Genomic DNA, 20,870 nt, shown 5'->3' with positions numbered 1-20,870 from the left:
AAGAAAAACCCATCTTCAGTGTCAAAACAACGAAATAAGTTTAAAGCGTCCCAATTTTTGCTTCAAACTTCTTTCATTGATTCCACACTGAAGATTGGATTTTGAACCTCTACAAGTTTTGCTTATTTAATGCAGAATACAATAAGCTGTCTATCCTATCAATTTCAGATCGCAACACTCGATCTACGAGGACCAGCAACAATTTAAAGGAAAATCGTGAAGCTTCAAATTTATTTCATTGATTTCAAACTGAAGATGGGTCCTTTGTCCTTTTATATTCCTATATAATTGTAGAGTTTCGTTAGACGCTTCGAATGACCTATCACACGATAATTAATTCGTAAAATTAAGAACGTAATAGTCAAAAAACGACGGAGCAAAAAAACAGGCCCCAACCCCACCCTCAAAAAGCTTGCCAAAAAGCAAGTTTTTTTTCCTGTCGCCGCCATATTGTCGGCCAAGTTCTAAATTTCGAGAAAAATAAAAAAATAAAAAAATTGAACGTGACGCCGGGCTGAAATGTTTTCATAACATGAAATAATTAATTTTCGAATCGACTAATTCGAATCAACAAATTACCACTTTATTACATTTTGTTTAGCCCGAATCATTCGAGTCGAAAATTAATTATTATTTTTTTCTCTTTTCGCAAAGACTTCATTTTCCACGATGACAATCAACATTGTTGTCATAAAGTGCGATCACTGTGATTATAGGTGGGTAGTGGTGCCAGTTGTTTGCAAAATTTTAAATTTATTCGTGCAAAATGTAAATTAATGGAACGATCCCACAAGATTCTTCTCTTTTACAAAATGTAATGTAATCGCTGATGTAACGCTCTCATAGGATTTTTTCCTTTTATAAAGTGCAACGCTAAATGTGGGGCGATCTAATATGATTTTTTTACTTCGAGCAAAACGCCTTCACGTTTCATTTCGTAAAAGGATGAATTCCCTAGGATCGACCAAACGCCTTTACGTTTCTCTTCGCAAAAGGAGGAATTCCCTAGGATGGCGCAAAACGCCTCTATGTTACATTTCGTAAAAGGATGAATTCCCTAGGATCGACCAAACGCCTTTACGTCTCTCTTCGTAAAAGGAGGAATTCTCTAGGATGGCGCAAAACGCATCTATATTACATTTCGTAAAAGGATGAATTCCCTAGGATCGACAAAACGCCTTTACCTTTCATTTCGTAAAAGGAGGAATTCTCTAGGATGGCGCAAAACGCATCTATATTACATTTCGTAAAAGGATGAATTCCCTAAGATCGACCAAACGCCTTTAGGTTTCAGTTAGCTTTGTGAAAATGACAGTTAAATGCATAATATCAATTGCACTTGACAATGATCTATACAACCTCTGTATCGACATTTGAAATTCTACTGACAGTGATCAAAGCTATCGCTTGGAAATTCAATTTTATGTCGTCAATTGCGGTATACGCGCAACGTTTGAACTTCAAAGGATCTTCAATCAAGATTTTTTCCAATTTTATTTTCTCTGTGGCGGCTATTCCCTAAAAAATGTCGAAAAATACTTATGTTTATGTTGTTTTAAATGAAGTGTAGGGTTTTACTAGATTTTTCGATCAAGGAGAAGTAACAGGCAGACATAGCTTTAGAGAAATTTTAATGACGCTCAGTACGAAATCAACTAGAACAGTTGCGTTCTTGAACATATTAGAAGCATCAACATTTCGGCATATCGTGCCAATCGTCATTCAACTTGATATGTTGATATGCATACTTAACCGAATGTTGAAAGTTCTATATGAACAATCTTCGGTAGAACTGGGGTTAGTCAATTTTAACGGAAAATGACGGTCACTGCCATCTAACGTCATACTCCAAAGTTAATTGTTTTAAATAAATTTGCAAAAGGAGAGATATTTTTCGGTTTCCTGAGCGTTAAGTTTCCATTACACTCAACAAAAAGTACAAAATAGTACTCTATTTGGCAGCTATCAACTAGGACACTTTTTAGAAGTGCGTTGGTACCACTCACCCTTGAAGTGCGTTGGCTGTGGGTTTGCTTTATTGTCGCTTTTAGCTTGTTGGATTTTGTTTCCGTTGTAATTATAATTAACTTGTAGAAGACAAAAGTCACAGCTTCAATGTCTAATCAATCAAATAAGTTTCAAACTTCCCAATTATCTAACTAAAATTTTAAGTTAAAGATAGCCGAATTGAATAAGCTATCCCGCCGACAAATTTCAGATCGCAAGACGCGATTTTGGAAAAGCTGCAGCCATTTAAAGTTAGTTTTAGTAAAATAATTGGGAAGCTTCAACCTTCTTTCATTTATTTGACACTAAAAATGGTACTTTTGTCTTTTTGTCCTAATTAATTCTCAAAATTACCAACGTAATAGTCACTTTGCGAAGGAGCCAAAAAAAGAAATGATCAAAGCTATCGCTTGGAAATTCAATTTCATGTCGTCAAGCGTGTGCGGTGTACGCCCAGCTCTTCGGAGATGGAGTCTTGTGAGCTGAAATTGGTATGGTCAGATTGCTTATTGAATTCTACGTTTAATAAGCCAAACTTGTAGAAGAAGAAAAACCCATCTTCAGTGTCAAAACAACGAAATAAGTTTAAAGCGTCCCAATTTTTGCTTCAAACTTCTTTCATTGATTCCACACTGAAGATTGGATTTTGAACCTCTACAAGTTTTGCTTATTTAATGCAGAATACAATAAGCTATCTATCCTATCAATTTCAGATCGCAACACTCGATCTACGAGGACCAGCAACAATTTAAAGGAAAATCGTGAAGCTTCAAATTTATTTCATTGATTTCAAACTGAAGATGGGTCCTTTGTCCTTTTATATTCCTATATAATTGTAGAGTTTCGTTAGACGCTTCGAATGACCTATCACACGATAATTAATTCGTAAAATTAAGAACGTAATAGTCAAAAAACGACGGAGCAAAAAAACAGGCCCCAACCCCACCCTCAAAAAGCTTGCCAAAAAGCAAGTTTTTTTTCCTGTCGCCGCCATATTGTCGGCCAAGTTCTAAATTTCGAGAAAAATAAAAAAATAAAAAAATTGAACGTGACGCCGGGCTGAAATGTTTTCATAACATGAAATAATTAATTTTCGAATCGACTAATTCGAATCAACAAATTACCACTTTATTACATTTTGTTTAGCCCGAATCATTCGAGTCGAAAATTAATTATTATTTTTTTCTCTTTTCGCAAAGACTTCATTTTCCACGATGACAATCAACATTGTTGTCATAAAGTGCGATCACTGTGATTATAGGTGGGTAGTGGTGCCAGTTGTTTGCAAAATTTTAAATTTATTCGTGCAAAATGTAAATTAATGGAACGATCCCACAAGATTCTTCTCTTTTACAAAATGTAATGTAATCGCTGATGTAACGCTCTCATAGGATTTTTTCCTTTTATAAAGTGCAACGCTAAATGTGGGGCGATCTAATATGATTTTTTTACTTCGAGCAAAACGCCTTCACGTTTCATTTCGTAAAAGGATGAATTCCCTAGGATCGACCAAACGCCTTTACGTTTCTCTTCGTAAAAGGAGGAATTCCCTAGGATGGCGCAAAACGCCTCTATGTTACATTTCGTAAAAGGATGAATTCCCTAGGATCGACCAAACGCCTTTACGTTTCTCTTCGTAAAAGGAGGAATTCTCTAGGATGGCGCAAAACGCATCTATATTACATTTCGTAAAAGGATGAATTCCCTAGGATCGACAAAACGCCTTTACCTTTCATTTCGTAAAAGGAGGAATTCCCTAGGATGGCGCAAAACGCATCTATATTACATTTCGTAAAAGGATGAATTCCCTAAGATCGACCAAACGCCTTTAGGTTTCAGTTAGCTTTGTGAAAATGACAGTTAAATGCATAATATCAATTGCACTTGACAATGATCTATACAACCTCTGTATCGACATTTGAAATTCTACTGACAGTGATCAAAGCTATCGCTTGGAAATTCAATTTTATGTCGTCAATTGCGGTATACGCGCAACGTTTGAACTTCAAAGGATCTTCAATCAAGATTTTTTCCAATTTTATTTTCTCTGTGGCGGCTATTCCCTAAAAAATGTCGAAAAATACTTATGTTTATGTTGTTTTAAATGAAGTGTAGGGTTTTACTAGATTTTTCGATCAAGGAGAAGTAACAGGCAGACATAGCTTTAGAGAAATTTTAATGACGCTCAGTACGAAATCAACTAGAACAGTTGCGTTCTTGAACATATTAGAAGCATCAACATTTCGGCATATCGTGCCAATCGTCATTCAACTTGATATGTTGATATGCATACTTAACCGAATGTTGAAAGTTCTATATGAACAATCTTCGGTAGAACTGGGGTTAGTCAATTTTAACGGAAAATGACGGTCACTGCCATCTAACGTCATACTCCAAAGTTAATTGTTTTAAATAAATTTGCAAAAGGAGAGATATTTTTCGGTTTCCTGAGCGTTAAGTTTCCATTACACTCAACAAAAAGTACAAAATAGTACTCTATTTGGCAGCTATCAACTAGGACACTTTTTAGAAGTGCGTTGGTACCACTCACGCTTGAAGTGCGTTGGCTGTGGGTTTGCTTTATTGTCGCTTTTAGCTTGTTGGATTTTGTTTCCGTTGTAATTATAATTAACTTGTAGAAGACAAAAGTCACAGCTTCAATGTCTAATCAATCAAATAAGTTTCAAACTTCCCAATTATCTAACTAAAATTTTAAGTTAAAGATAGCCGAATTGAATAAGCTATCCCGTCGACAAATTTCAGATCGCAAGACGCGATTTTGGAAAAGCTGCAGCCATTTAAAGTTAGTTTTAGTAAAATAATTGGGAAGCTTCAACCTTCTTTCATTTATTTGACACTAAAAATGGTACTTTTGTCTTTTTGTCCTAATTAATTCTCAAAATTACCAACGTAATAGTCACTTTGCGAAGGAGCCAAAAAAAGAAATGATCAAAGCTATCGCTTGGAAATTCAATTTCATGTCGTCAAGCGTGTGCGGTGTACGCCCAGCTCTTCGGAGATGGAGTCTTGTGAGCTGAAATTGGTATGGTCAGATTGCTTATTGAATTCTACGTTTAATAAGCCAAACTTGTAGAAGAAGAAAAACCCATCTTCAGTGTCAAAACAACGAAATAAGTTTAAAGCGTCCCAATTTTTGCTTCAAACTTCTTTCATTGATTCCACACTGAAGATTGGATTTTGAACCTCTACAAGTTTTGCTTATTTAATGCAGAATACAATAAGCTATCTATCCTATCAATTTCAGATCGCAACACTCGATCTACGAGGACCAGCAACAATTTAAAGGAAAATCGTGAAGCTTCAAATTTATTTCATTGATTTCAAACTGAAGATGGGTCCTTTGTCCTTTTATATTCCTATATAATTGTAGAGTTTCGTTAGACGCTTCGAATGACCTATCACACGATAATTAATTCGTAAAATTAAGAACGTAATAGTCAAAAAACGACGGAGCAAAAAAACAGGCCCCAACCCCACCCTCAAAAAGCTTGCCAAAAAGCAAGTTTTTTTTCCTGTCGCCGCCATATTGTCGGCCAAGTTCTAAATTTCGAGAAAAATAAAAAAATAAAAAAATTGAACGTGACGCCGGGCTGAAATGTTTTCATAACATGAAATAATTAATTTTCGAATCGACTAATTCGAATCAACAAATTACCACTTTATTACATTTTGTTTAGCCCGAATCATTCGAGTCGAAAATTAATTATTATTTTTTTCTCTTTTCGCAAAGACTTCATTTTCCACGATGACAATCAACATTGTTGTCATAAAGTGCGATCACTGTGATTATAGGTGGGTAGTGGTGCCAGTTGTTTGCAAAATTTTAAATTTATTCGTGCAAAATGTAAATTAATGGAACGATCCCACAAGATTCTTCTCTTTTACAAAATGTAATGTAATCGCTGATGTAACGCTCTCATAGGATTTTTTCCTTTTATAAAGTGCAACGCTAAATGTGGGGCGATCTAATATGATTTTTTTACTTCGAGCAAAACGCCTTCACGTTTCATTTCGTAAAAGGATGAATTCCCTAGGATCGACCAAACGCCTTTACGTTTCTCTTCGTAAAAGGAGGAATTCCCTAGGATGGCGCAAAACGCCTCTATGTTACATTTCGTAAAAGGATGAATTCCCTAGGATCGACCAAACGCCTTTACGTTTCTCTTCGTAAAAGGAGGAATTCTCTAGGATGGCGCAAAACGCATCTATATTACATTTCGTAAAAGGATGAATTCCCTAGGATCGACAAAACGCCTTTACCTTTCATTTCGTAAAAGGAGGAATTCCCTAGGATGGCGCAAAACGCATCTATATTACATTTCGTAAAAGGATGAATTCCCTAAGATCGACCAAACGCCTTTAGGTTTCAGTTAGCTTTGTGAAAATGACAGTTAAATGCATAATATCAATTGCACTTGACAATGATCTATACAACCTCTGTATCGACATTTGAAATTCTACTGACAGTGATCAAAGCTATCGCTTGGAAATTCGATTTTATGTCGTCAATTGCGGTATACGCGCAACGTTTGAACTTCAAAGGATCTTCAATCAAGATTTTTTTCAATTTTATTTTCTCTGTGGCGGCTATTCCCTAAAAAATGTCGAAAAATACTTTAATTTTACTTTTTTGGCCATACATTATGACCAAAAAATGGCATTATTACAAAAAATTCTCTCCAAATTCCATGAAATTTTAACTGTATGTATGAAATGCTAATCAAACCATATATCCAAAATTTCATGCGATTCTGAGACAAAAAATTTTTAATTTTACTTTTTTGGCCCTACATTATGACCAAAAAATGGCATTATTACAAAAAATTCTCTCCAAATTCCATGAAATTTTAACTGTATGTATGAAATGCTAATCAAACCATATATCCAAAATTTCATGCGGTTCTGAGACAAAAAAATTTTAATTTTACTTTTTTGGCCATACATGACCAAAAAATGGCATTATTAAAAAAAATTCTCTCCAAATTCCATGAAATTTTAACTGTATGTATGAAATGCTAGTCAAACCATATATCCAAAATTTCATGCGATTCTGAGACAAAAAATTTTGAATTTTACTTTTTTGGCCATACATGACCAAAAAATGGCATTATTAAAAAAAATTCTCTCCAAATTCCATGAAATTTTAACTGTATGTATGAAATGCTATTCAAACCATATATCCAAAATTTCATGCGGTTCTGAGACAAAAAATTTTTAATTTTACTTTTTTGGCCATACATTATGACCAAAAAATGGCATTATTACAAAAAATTCTCTCCAAATTCCATGAAATTTTAACTGTATGTATGAAATGCTAATCAAACCATATATCCAACATTTCATGCGGTTCTGAGACAAAAAATTTTTAATTTTACTTTTTTGGCCATACATTATGACCAAAAAATGGCATTATTAAAAAAAATTCTCTCCAAATTCCATGAAATTTTAACTGTATGTATGAAATGCTAATCAAACCATATATCCAAAATTTCATGCGATTCTGAGACAAAAAATTTTTAATTTTACTTTTTTGGCCATACATTATGACCAAAAAATGGCATTATTACAAAAAATTCTCTCCAAATTCCATGAAATTTTAACTGTATGTATGAAATGCTAATCAAACCATATATCCAAAATTTCATGCGGTTCTGAGACAAAAAATTTTTAATTTTACTTTTTTGGCCATACATTATGACCAAAAAATGGCATTATTACAAAAAATTCTCTCCAAATTCCATGAAATTTTAACTGTATGTATGAAATGCTAATCAAACCATATATCCAACATTTCATGCGGTTCTGAGACAAAAAATTTTTAATTTTACTTTTTTGGCCATACATTATGACCAAAAAATGGCATTATTAAAAAAAATTCTCTCCAAATTCCATGAAATTTTAACTGTATGTATGAAATGCTAATCAAACCATATATCCAAAATTTCATGCGATTCTGAGACAAAAAATTTTTAATTTTACTTTTTTGGCCATACATTATGACCAAAAAATGGCATTATTACAAAAAATTCTCTCCAAATTCCATGAAATTTTAACTGTATGTATGAAATGCTAATCAAACCAGATATCCAAAATTTCATGCGGTTCTGAGACAAAAAAGTTTTAATTTTACTTTTTTGGCCATACATTATGACCAAAAAATGGCATTATTACAAAAAATTCTCTCCAAATTCCATGAAATTTTAACTGTATGTATGAAATGCTAATCAAACCATATATCCAAAATTTCATGCGATTCTGAGACAAAAATTTTTTAATTTTACTTTTTTGGCCATACATTATGACCAAAAAATGGTATTATTAAAAAAAAAATCTCCAAATTCCATGAAATTTTAACTGTATGTATGAAATGCTAATCAAACCATATATCCAACATTTCATGCGGTTCTGAGACAAAAAAGTTTTAATTTTACTTTTTTGACCATACATTATGACCAAAAAATGGCATTATTACAAAAAATTCTCTCCAAATTCCATGAAATTTTAACTGTATGTATGAAATGCTAATCAAACCATATATCCAAAATTTCATGCGATTCTGAGACAAAAATTTTTTAATTTTACTTTTTTGGCCATACATTATGACCAAAAAATGGCATTATTACAAAAAATTCTCTCCAAATTCCATGAAATTTTAACTGTATGTATGAAATGCTAATCAAACCATATATCCAACATTTCATGCGGTTCTGAGACAAAAAAGTTTTAATTTTACTTTTTTGACCATACATTATGACCAAAAAATGGCATTATTAAAAAAAATTCTCTCCAAATTCCATGAAATTTTAACTGTATGTATGAAATGCTAATCAAACCATATATCCAAAATTTCATGCGATTCTGAGACAATAAATTTTTAATTTTACTTTTTTGGCCATACATTATGACCAAAAAATGGCATTATTAAAAAAAAAAATCTCCAAATTCCATGAAATTTTAACTGTATGTATGAAATGCTAATCAAACCATATATCCAAAATTTCATGCGGTTCTGAGACAAAAAATTTTTAATTTTACTTTTTTGGCCATACATGACCAAAAAATGGCATTATTAAAAAAAATTCTCTCCAAATTCCATGAAATTTTAACTGTATGTATGAAATGCTAGTCAAACCATATATCCAAAATTTCATGCGATTCTGAGACAAAAACTTTTGAATTTTACTTTTTTGGCCATACATGACCAAAAAATGGCATTATTAAAAAAAATTCTCTCCAAATTCCATGAAATTTTAACTGTATGTATGAAATGCTATTCAAACCATATATCCAAAATTTCATGCGGTTCTGAGACAAAAAATTTTTAATTTTACTTTTTTGGCCATACATTATGACCAAAAAATGGCATTATTACAAAAAATTCTCTCCAAATTCCATGAAATTTTAACTGTATGTATGAAATGCTAATCAAACCATATATCCAACATTTCATGCGGTTCTGAGACAAAAAATTTTTAATTTTACTTTTTTGGCCATACATTATGACCAAAAAATGGCATTATTAAAAAAAAAATCTCCAAATTCCATGAAAATTTAACTGTATGTATGAAATGCTAATCAAACCATGTATCCAAAATTTCATGCGATTCTGAGACAAAAAATTTTTAATTTTACTTTTTTGGCCATAACACATAACACATATTTCTTCCTTTTAAACTGAAAAAATTAAGGAAAATTCTCTTTGATTTTCAAACGACGGGTAAGCCCGAACGCGCTGCTTCGATTCATAAATAAATGTGAAAGAATCAATTTGATCGAAGTCGTAGATTGTGAGATAATGTCACGGGAAGCTAGCAAATATCGAAAAATAATCGGTATTTTTAACACATATTTCTTCCTTTAAAACTGAAAAAATCGAAAATATTATTTTCAATTTTCTTCGATTAGAGATACGTCTGTGAGTAATCGATGAGATAGACACACTCTCCTGGTTTCTTCAGGATAACTTTAACTTCTGAAGGCAGTCAAATTCAAAAAACTCATGCATCCCATATTGACAAATTTTTAAAGATTTTTTAGTCAGTATGACATTAAACAATTCCGTTCATATCAATATAAGGGAACTATCAGTATTGTAGAATTTTTTTAAGTTACTTGGAACTAAATAGAAAATTTGCCTGTCTGTGGTGAGCAGGTAGGTTCGGGAACATAGAAAATACCATAAGGAGTATGCTTGAGGTGTCTCAATGCAAGTTGCAACGTCCTTAGGATTTTTATATTTAACATGGAAAATTTACAAACCCCTCACGGGGAAAATGGGCTCCAAAACCCAAGAAACCAACAAAATTTTTTCTTGGTTTTTCGAAAGTCTACTGTTACTGTAGGGTAATTCCGGACATAAAGGGGTCGCAAAGTGACGTACTGATGTCAAAAATAGATTTATGAATGTGGCAGTAACGTTTTGGAACACTGTGTGGCGTATCGAACTTCGAAAAGTAAAAATACGACTGATGTTTTGAAGGTCGACGTATTAGGCATCAAGCACAAATTTGAAGTGCGAACGAGCGAACAATAGTACATTACTATACCAGTGAATAGTATAGCGTTTTACTTTACGAGCGAGGGAAATGGTTTTCACTAGTAAGAGAAAGGCTACATTTCCTCACTAGTAAATACATTTCTAAGCATTAGTACAAAATTTTTGGAATTGAAGTTGAGGGTCGTCTGCGGTAAAAAGGTATGTTGCCTGGAAGTTCAACTAGTTTTATATGACGAAAGCCGTTCTAAAACTTTTTCTTTCTTTTTTAAATATTTTCAGCCAGGTTTCAGTTAACCCTCAAATTTAACAATACTTTTAGTAAAACATTTTTCAAGTCCTATATGCCGGTTAATGATCAATTCATGTCACGTCAAAATATACTCCAAACAAATTTTTGAGTTTAGAATTTGTCACCAAATTCTGCTGATATATAAAACGTTGAAATTTGGTGAGGGAATGATTTTAAATGTCTCACAGAGTATTCCTATTGCGATTCTTTAGTGAAAACTGGAAAACATTTGCCCGAAATTTTTTCAGGAAATGTCCGAAATTTTATACAAATTGTCCGAAATGCCCGAATTTCGGACAGGGCAAAATTTAGTGGGAGGCCTGCATAAGACCCTGACTTACAGTCAAGGGAATAACTATTTCGACGATTTGTATGTGTCAAAGCACTGTCAAGCACAGCAATCAAAGTTGGCTATTCTTTTTCACACAATGGTTGTCAAAAAATTAAAAAGAATAGCCAACTCGATGTTATTTTGACATTCTAATTGAGTGACGTCAAAGTCAGCTTCGGTGCTTGACAGTGCTATGATTGTGTACACGTACATGTCTTCTAAATCGTCAAAACAAACATATCGCACAGAGGTGACATAATCTTCTGATGGTGAAAATAAAAGCTATCTGTGCACCCGAGGCGCAAAAAAATTATTCGGATTTTGTAAAATTTACCAACCAGGAATAATTTTTATGACTAAAAACAACAACCTCAAATTATCTCAAAGTTTTCATGACAATGAATTACGAGTGTATATTTTTCCGTCATCCTCTCAGACAACAATCATCATCACAAATTCCATCACCAATTTTATACGATTTTTTTTAGTTAGTCCTTAGAAAAAGATACAACTCTACAAGCAGTGAAAGAAAGAAAATACTTTCTCCTCTCTCATTCCACGCTCAAAATTAATTTGTCGTTGTTACGGAGAGAAAAATGCTGTTGTTGTTGTTGTTGGAGGTTGGAGGCAATAAATATCAGGTTTTTCGGTCGGTATTCATTACAATGTCTCCGTTCTGTCTAAAATTTTCAAACTTATAACCGTGAATTATCTCATAGGCAAGTATCTCTGACTAAAACAATGTGCCATCACGCCTACTTCCAAAATATGTGTATACATGAGTCACATTTCTGACATTACATACCTACACTTAGGTAAAACAAAAAAAAATGCCACATACCAAAAATAATATTATCGAGAGCTTTTATTTTTCAATGCTGCAGTGTGTGCGTTATGTTGACTTTTCACAAGCCCAAAATGTGTATATAGAATGTTTTCTGGTATACACACGGCTGATGGTTGCCATGGATACTGGTGCTCAACATGATTGTGAGCGAAGATGACGATTGCTTTCCGGAGATGAAAATTTTCGTGGGGGATACACTGAAAGTAATCGAAAAATTGAGTGTTCGAACACCACTTTAATTCCATATTTTTAGTAAGATTTTTGATGTTTTAAGTGCATATTGCAATCAATTGAAAATGGTGTCAACGAATGGCATGGAAATTTGTAAAAATTGCAAGTAATATTGTCTTTTGGGGTAAGAACACACACAAAAAACGGATGTTCGAAATCGATCCGTATCCCTGCATCAATCGAGCCCCAGTTTACAAAGACGTCTGTCAGTTGTGTGGATCGTTTGGTCGGGCACACTGCCCTACTTTCTCGTCTAAAACTTTCTATCTTGTAACAGCAACAGAAAAATGAACTTTAATTCTATTTACTTGGTTATATAAATGAAAGAAAATCGTTCATTTGGTGTACCAGTTTTCGATTGTAAATTTATTGTTGAAAAACGATTCCATTCAACGAACAATATTTTCCAAAAATTGTGCTCAACTTCGCATACGTTGCATAATTTACCTTTTCCTTTTACACAGACGGGGTGTTTTCTGTAACGTCGCGACGAAGAAAGAAAATTTTTGCGATGATGATAACAGAGCAGAAGTGAAAATAGTGTGTGGTTCAATTATTGTGCCTAATTTAATAAGGAATTAAGTATCGCATTGATTTAATATTGTTTGTCGTTTGGATTTACTTACAAAGGATATTCATTCAGGAGACTATATTCATTGCTCAGTGGGGTAAGTGGAATAACATAGTTTTCGCGTCGGAGTAACACAAAATATTGCAAGTCATACATACATAGTATCTAATTTTCCAACAAAAAGCATTGCCTATTAATCTCATCAAATTATTGGTAGAAATACGTCGCCTAATAGGCGAATGGAGTTTAGATACTAAGGGTAAAATCTAATACAATTTAGTACTTTTGTTCATAAAAAAACTGCTGTCACTGAATTATTTTTTCATGAACAAACTTCACTGCTGTGACATTCCATGGGAATGAATCAATGTGAAGTTGCTACACAAAATAATAGTCCAGTGAGATTGAAGTATACTATAAAAAAATGTGATGCCTCTACAGGCCAACCGACTAGGCGAATAGACACGAGCAGCTTTTTCATGACTACAACGATGAATGAATCATCATTTCAAATAGAATCATTTCTTTGTTTTAGTTTCAAATGGTTCATTAGAACGATAATAGAAATGGACTATTTGATAAGTAAATTTAAAGCGAAATGTTCGCAACGATAGTTTATCAGATGCACCCTCCAAATTGAACACATGTCAATTCAGTGTTCATGCTAGGAGCAGTGCTGTGGCTTGGTCAATAAAAGTGAACTAATGCTAGTGTTCAGGGCAATTGTAGATCGCCTATTATATTTTCTGAACTATTTAAAGTGTCACAAACACATTTGTGGTCGTTATTGCGGTTTTACAATTTTCAAAGATGATTCATCGGAAATAAAATACCGCACAAAAGTAGGCTACAATTTCAGCAGAGTATCCATTGTAGGAATGCCAGTCGTCCTCTCTTTCGTAATAATTCCAAGAACATCACTTTTTCATAAAATGTACTCTTTTGTCCCCTTTTTCAAAACGAGCTTCCAGGGCCGCAGACCTCTATGTACCGATTTATATGTAGAGTATGAGTGGCCAAAAAGTAATATTCTGAAATAAAAATTGGGATGCGCTTGGGAGTTGAGATTAATTATGACGAAACACCCGCTCAAATGTTATAATCTTTTCGAAGAATTGGAACAACAATATTTTTATAACAGTTCAGTGGGTGTTTTTTCATCCTAAGTTTCTTAAACTCCAAGCACATACCCACTTTTTATTTCAGAATTTGCCTTCTTAGGCATAAATTGGTGAAACTTCTTTTTTAAGTAAAATTGCGGATTGAACTAATGACTTTCTATAATACAAGACACTCTTTCGCTCCACTCGCGCTCCCTTAATACTAATATATCCTTGATTAGGTCGAGTCCAAGATCATTCGAAAATTCAAAAATCATCCACAGACAACCTAACTTGAAACTAGGTGCAGTTTCAATGAGCAGGCACTTTGTTCACGTTTAAAAATAGAAACAAATGTTTGAATGGTTTTCTTGAGTTTAAATAATTATAATTTCGCCTTTCGTGGGGTGAAAAATTCACAGAGCTGAGGTAAGGGGTTACTATACCTGTCAGAATTTTACAATACAAAAAATTGTGTGACGTTTTGAGAGACACCCAAATACTCGCAGGAAAGAAAATCAAATATAATTGAAGAGTTCTTTGATTTGGTAGTGTCAGTGCCGCTTTTTGCCTTTCGGGCGCCACGGGCACTTGGAAAAATGCGCCAAGGTATCATATTTTCTTCAATTATCACTTTTTTTTACAAAAAAATGGAAAGAAATTGTTTTTGTTTTTTTCGCGACTAGAATAATACGGCACAACCTTAATTGGATTGAACTAAACGGCTATAGAATAAGTCAGTTCCAAGGTTATTGGAGCTGTCAACGCGTCATCCATACATTTTGGTTTTGTGCTTAAGCCATAGCCAAAATATGATTGTTGACAAATTGTTCGTAAAAGCATTGATGTTATGACTCTGTAGATGCTCTCGTTCGTTTTTGGCCTGTCAAAAATAGTTTTTACCGTACGATGATCAATGCCCAAATATACCTTGGCTTGTATGGCCACTAGTAACTGTTCAGATTGATGCAGTAGTCGAAATTTCTCGAGCGGAGCGAGCGAAACATCTTTAAAGTCAACGTTGAGAAGTGGGTTCTGAATGAGAAGTTTTCTTCATCTAACCCATAGTTTTTTTCGAAACCGGAGCGAGCTTTTTATTTCGTTATTTAAACAATGTTTTTCCAGGGACTAATCTAAGAAAATTTTGGTCGGTTACAAAAAAAAACAAATATTAGTTTCCAATTAGATTCTATCAAAACAAGAGTATTCTAACCGAAGTTAATTTTTTAATTTCAAGATTAAAATATAAAAAAAAATAAAAGTTTAAGAGATCGACTCTGTCATCCGTAAAAAATTGAATTTCCACTGGACGGATTTCGGTCAAACAAACTGCCAGTTTTTAAATTTGATCAATATCTGCCTAGCGATAAGACCTTTTCTTTCCTGCTTCATCCTACAGAAGATTTCTGTTTTCGAGTTTTTTGTCTCAAAATCACCAAGCAAAAACTCACAATTCAATCACACTGCGCCTCACATCAAATATTTCAACTGATGATTGTGCTAAGACTGTCATATCACTATATTAGCTAGAGTGAAACATTTTTTTTTGTTTTTCTCGAATCGGGCGCCAAACTTATTTGGGCGCCACGGGCATTTGCCCATGTTGCCCATATGGAAAAGGCGGCACTGGGTAGTGTTGCTAGTGCTCGGAATATACATTTTTGCTTGTATTGTATTATCGTATATGAGACAAACGTTTATTTAATGAGTCTGTTAAAAGACATGTTCATTACTCTACTATTAATTCGTATCAATACTTCTGGAAGCATAAGTTATGGAACAATTCTAAGAAATGAAACTTCCTACCACCCAATATGCTGCTATGATCAAATGTTCTTTAACTTTTACTTCTAAATTATTCAAGTGGGCAAAGAAGAGACTTAAATTAATCGCGAAAGTTTATCAACAGAAAAATATGTTTTTAATGTCATCTTTCGTTCACTATTCTGAAATGTTTAATTTCATCGAGGCCAGTAAACAGTAGGTACGATCTCATACTCAAATTAATATTCAATTGTAGGTGCTAATTTAATATTAAGGAAACGAAGGTTTCTGTACCATTACCTTTTTTCCTCACAAAAAGGTTTATAGAAATGTTTCACGTTGTGTTCAGCAAATGGATATTTTCATTGCTTCTTTAACTTCAGCCTTCTTCAATTTTCATTTAATATTAATGGGTAACAAATGAATATGGATCTGCTGGGTTCATGTAGCTATTATACGAGCAACACCACAGCTTTAAAACTCTATGAGCAACACACACACACAGCTGCAACGCATTTCCATATTATTCATTTGATAAATTAGTAACAGGTCGTGACGCCAGTCCTTAATGTAATGATGAAATACCACAAAACAGTATTACATAAGGTAAAATTGTTTGCACACTAACATGGCTCTAACGGAAAGTGCAACGCAGCGTTGAATCATCCCATTCTCATATAAGGAAACGTTGAAATTTGAAATTCAAATTCAATAGCTAGTTGGTTGTCCAATTCTAGCGGCAGCTCACGCGCCGAAACTGAACGCGCAAATGAATGAATTATGAATTATGAATGAAAGCTGTCCCAATATTGCATGAAACTCTCAAAAAGTCTGAGGCGCATTATTAAAACGGAGATCCAACACGTTGAAGTGCGCGGAGACCTTAAATCTCTCATTTAAATTTCTCTTCAAATTATTTCCCACTTACTTACTGTTAAAAGCCCGTCCGAGGTAAGAGCGATAACTCTAGGTTCTGAAAACATTCTTCGTTCGTAATCACTATTACTTTGAGACCTGTATAAGGTTAAGTATCGCGGTTCGACATGTCAAAAACGGTTCGTTTTCCGACACTTCGTGTTGAGCGTCTTTAGTATGTGAAAAAGTGAATGAAAACCAAATAATTTAGTGGAAAATCTAATTTTTCTAATTAATTTAAATGTTTTTCGAAGTGAATCGGTAAAATCTAATCAAAATTGAATGTGTTTTCATATTTTAAATAGCCCGGGATGTTGACACAAGAAACAGTGACTTTTTCGCATTAATTTTCGTGATTTTTGGCTGAAGATTGTTCAACAACTAATTAACATACAATCGCTAAAACGAACTGGTGTGCATACGTTATTTTGCACCAGCTGGTCCCATTTGGAGTTGTATGTGACCAGCTGGTGCAAAATAACGTATGCCCACCAGTTCGTTTTAGCGATTGTAAGATCTTAGGAATCACATTACTAGCATTAATAATGTTTACTTTTATGAAATTAATTCTAAACAAGTGTAGAAAGTGATTATTTATGTGGAATTATGTGTAGTAAATATGGTTCGCGGTTCGAAACGGAAAAAATCTCGGTTCGACAGTGATTGTTGTGACTCAACTTCCACGATTTTATCGGGAAATTTTAGTTTCTTTGCATTATAAGAGTCGACATTAGTGAAATTATTGGTACTGAACAGTTTAAGAGCTTCCGAGCGTACGCTGAAATTGTAGCCTACATTTCTGCGTTTCGAAATTTTTGATCGCTGATATCTTTTTACGAGAGCCCTTTTTGAAAAATGTACGACCACATTTTCGAGTAAAAATATGTCAGCTTTGAATAAAAAATAAAATTGTCTGTGAAAGTTCCATGTACTTTGAGAAAAGTGTACCTTTGATGCAAATTTGGGGCATCGGTACAGTTTTCTCAAAGCACATGAAACTTTCACAGACAATTTTATTTTTTATTCAAAGCTGACATATTTTTACTCGAAAATGTGGTCGTACATTTTTCAAAAAGGCCTCTCGTAAAAAGATATCAGCGATCAAAAATTTCGAAACGCAGAAATGTAGGCTACAATTTCAGCGTACGCTCGGAAGCACTTAATCAAGGAAGATTTGGTTTGTGCATGCAAAATTCATCGAAATTTAATATTCTTTGAATTTTGCATGGAAAGCCGATTTTTGATGAAAATAAGCAATTTTCGTGAGTTTTCAGCCTATAAAAAAGCATTTTTAATACCAATTCGTGATTTTCATATTTTGTTTTTAAGCCTCTAACAACATGACATGTCGAACCGCGATTTTTGCCGTACTGTCGAACCGCGATCCAAAATGTCGAAGCCGGATTTCTATTAAAACCTTAATAATTAACTGAAATTAACATTAAAATTAACATAATTAGGCTAGTTTCGTAGAAAATTAATGGTTCCCATAGTCTAAAACAATTTCCGCATACATATCTTCCAAGAAACGGAAACAATCGAGTTGAAACTCAGATTTTCAAAATTCTTGTCGAACCGCGATACTTTACCTTATGATTTGGAACATCTACAGTTGAGTCGTGAAGCTCTGCTTGAAATTTAAAAAAAAACACCATAATGTCGTTAATACAATCGTAGTTTACTGACGATAATTCCATCGCAAAATGTTTCTTCTGACATTGAAGTATGTCTCGAAAGTAATTTGCCTTTCTCTACTTTTTCTCGCAATACCTTGCCGATGTCCCACCGATTCAAATAGTGAAGCCGATATTCGTATATTACATGGAATCACAGCCGATGAGCTCCAATTTCCCTATCAAGTATCGCTGCAAAAACACAGAAAGCACCTCTGTGGGGGATCCATTATTTCTGATGTGAAAGTGTTAACAGCTGGTCATTGTGTGACCGATGAAAATGGAGCCAGGATACCTACGGCCTTATTTGCCATATTGGCCGGAACTACCAAACTGAATGTTGAGAAACCGATTTATTTGTTTCTGTTAAAACAAATTTCCATTCACCCGAAATTCGATCACCGTACCGTCCAATATGATTACGCTGTCGTTTTTATCAATGGACTTTTTGACTTCAGACTATCCGAACGAGTAGCGGCGATTGCATTAGCTACACAAAATCCAACGCCAGGCACGATCTGTTACCTCAGTGGCTGGGGCGATGTACAAGAGGATATGAAAATAAGAATACCGAATGACCTGCAATTTGCCAGAATAACCATAGATCCACCAGAAGTATGCGCAAAAGAGTTTGGTATTCATTTCTCGCCCGAGCAGATGTTGTGTGCTGGACGAACTAATAACGAAAATGCTGGTTGTGGCGACTCGGGAGGCCCACTTTATTGCAAAAATGAGCTTTGTGGTATTGTGTCTTTTGGAAACGAATTTTACGACTCGAAGTCTCCCGATGTTTACAGCAGTGTTGCTTACGTGTTCGACTGGATTAATACCACTGATGGCACAACAAATTGTTCAAGCAAAGACATAGTCAAGAGTCTTCATGTTGTGATTATATCTTTTTTCCTATTGTTGGTATCGAACATCATTTTATTAAAACAAACTTGAGCAGATGAATTTATGGATGGCAATTGATATTTTTGTACAGTACGGTCGGATCCAACAATTTAAATTGACAGTGTAAGCTAGATAAGTATTTGTTGTTCTTACTATAAAGGGTAATCAAATTTCAGCCTTAATTAGCTTCAGCTGATTCACTCATACAAAAAAAGTGGTTATGATTGTTTATATACCGTTTTAACAGTACCTGCATGCGTATGGTGGTGTTATAGCCATATAAATTTTGTTTGTATGAGTGAATCAGCTGAAGCTTTCGACTGGATTGCCCTTTCCTGTAGAAAAATACTTTTTGCTTTAAAAGTTGACCGATTCCATTTCGCCATCGTTTCCATGTAAAAGCCAAAGAATTTATTTTTGGTAAAATGTCTGTAGAAAGCTAATCTAAGATTTAAAGCCTTAAAACTAGGTCCCACCTTTTGGGCGGGTCAGGTCCCTTGACTAACACTTTTCTAAATGTATTTTTGACGTATTTATAAAAACTTGTCACATTTAATACATAATATATTTACTATAGCAATGACTCCACGCAAATGCCAGAAACAGAAACAGAATGATTGGAAACCATCGAGCGTAAGGTGGAATGATTTTAGACCACTTTTTGAGCTCTCAATTTTCTTATAAATTTTCAATTTTCAAGATTTTTTTCAACCTCAAATCATAATTAAAATATGACTCGTGTAGACTTCCCACTCGTATGAGCTGTCTATTATTCTGTTTGATTGCTTTTTTGTTACATCAGAGTGATGCGATGTTTGTTTTATGAATGTGGAACGAGGACTTTTTCACAAAATAAAAAAGTGCGATAAATGTAGGGATGGGAGGCGCTCAAAATTATCGATAATATCAATCGAAAGAAATTATCGATAATCGATTAATCATATCGTTATCGATAATTTAATAATTATCGATAATTATCAAAATATCGATATTTTGATATTTATCTGAAAATTCATGATAATATACCGATATATCGGACAATATTCTCTTTGATTCACTTAATTCCATGTTTTTCAAAAAATCTTCAGAAATTAGTTGAGATAATTCATCTTATATTACCTGCAAAAATGTAACTTTTTTATTATAATTTCTTACACTTTTTAATCAAAGTGTGCTTATTTGATAACAGGCATTTTCCTGGCGTAAGATGTGGTTGTAAAGGGAGTAAAAAACTACCTACTTGATAAATGACAAACAACTTGATAGTACAGTGAACGACATCTCAAATGTCTCACTGTCATTTTTTTCAGAGAATGTCATTGTGAATTTGCAATGACACAATAAAATTCTCAGAAATTTTTTTCGGTATTTTCTGGTGTAAGACCCTGACTTTCAGTCAAGGGAATTAAATGTTACGACAAATGCGATTTAATGAAGAAGAAATTGAATGATAGTAAAAGAAGTCAATGGATGTAACGGATGTACGCGTAAAACACGATGAGCACGGAAATTTATTCTTGATTTGAGATATTTTGATAGTCTGAGTAATAAAATGAAAAGAAAATATTCTGTGCTACAATATCGTTAGGTCTGCGTACGATTTTCATTATTATGCAATGTGAAAAATTTTGTTCCCCGTAAGGAAATCGTGAAAAATGATACCGACGCATTGTTATAAAGTGGGGAAAATGTAATTCGTGCTCATGAGATGAAATATGTTTTTTGAAACT

The 20,870-nt window shown here is 33.8% G+C and overlaps 2 protein-coding genes across 2 annotated transcripts in view; both read left to right on the top strand.

The window, feature by feature from the left end:
* The first annotated feature begins 12,113 nt into the window (after positions 1 to 12,113).
* The window catches only part of LOC119084673, a 125,666-nt gene continuing 116,909 nt past the window's right edge, over positions 12,114 to 20,870 (top strand). The window contains exon 1 of the mRNA XM_037194751.1: positions 12,114 to 12,891. The gene's annotated coding sequence lies outside the window, so the exon portion shown is untranslated. The remainder of the gene's footprint in view (positions 12,892 to 20,870) is intronic.
* Positions 18,277 to 19,343, top strand: LOC119084674 (trypsin iota-like). Its single transcript, XM_037194752.1, has one exon. It carries the CDS (start codon positions 18,277 to 18,279, stop codon positions 19,189 to 19,191), a length of 915 nt encoding a protein of 304 aa, XP_037050647.1. The 3' UTR covers positions 19,192 to 19,343.

Source organism: Bradysia coprophila, unplaced genomic scaffold (genome assembly GCF_014529535.1).
Source record: "Bradysia coprophila strain Holo2 unplaced genomic scaffold, BU_Bcop_v1 contig_87, whole genome shotgun sequence".
NCBI classification, from domain to species: domain Eukaryota; kingdom Metazoa; phylum Arthropoda; class Insecta; order Diptera; family Sciaridae; genus Bradysia; species Bradysia coprophila.
Note: the sequence above shows the minus strand (reverse complement) of the source record. Positions and strands in the feature narration are given on the sequence as shown.

What these genes read in the sequence shown, in the direction of transcription:
- LOC119084674 (XM_037194752.1), top strand. Translation starts at nt 18,277, where the DNA reads ATGTTTCTTCTGACATTGAAGTATGTCTCGAAAGTAATTTGCCTTTCT.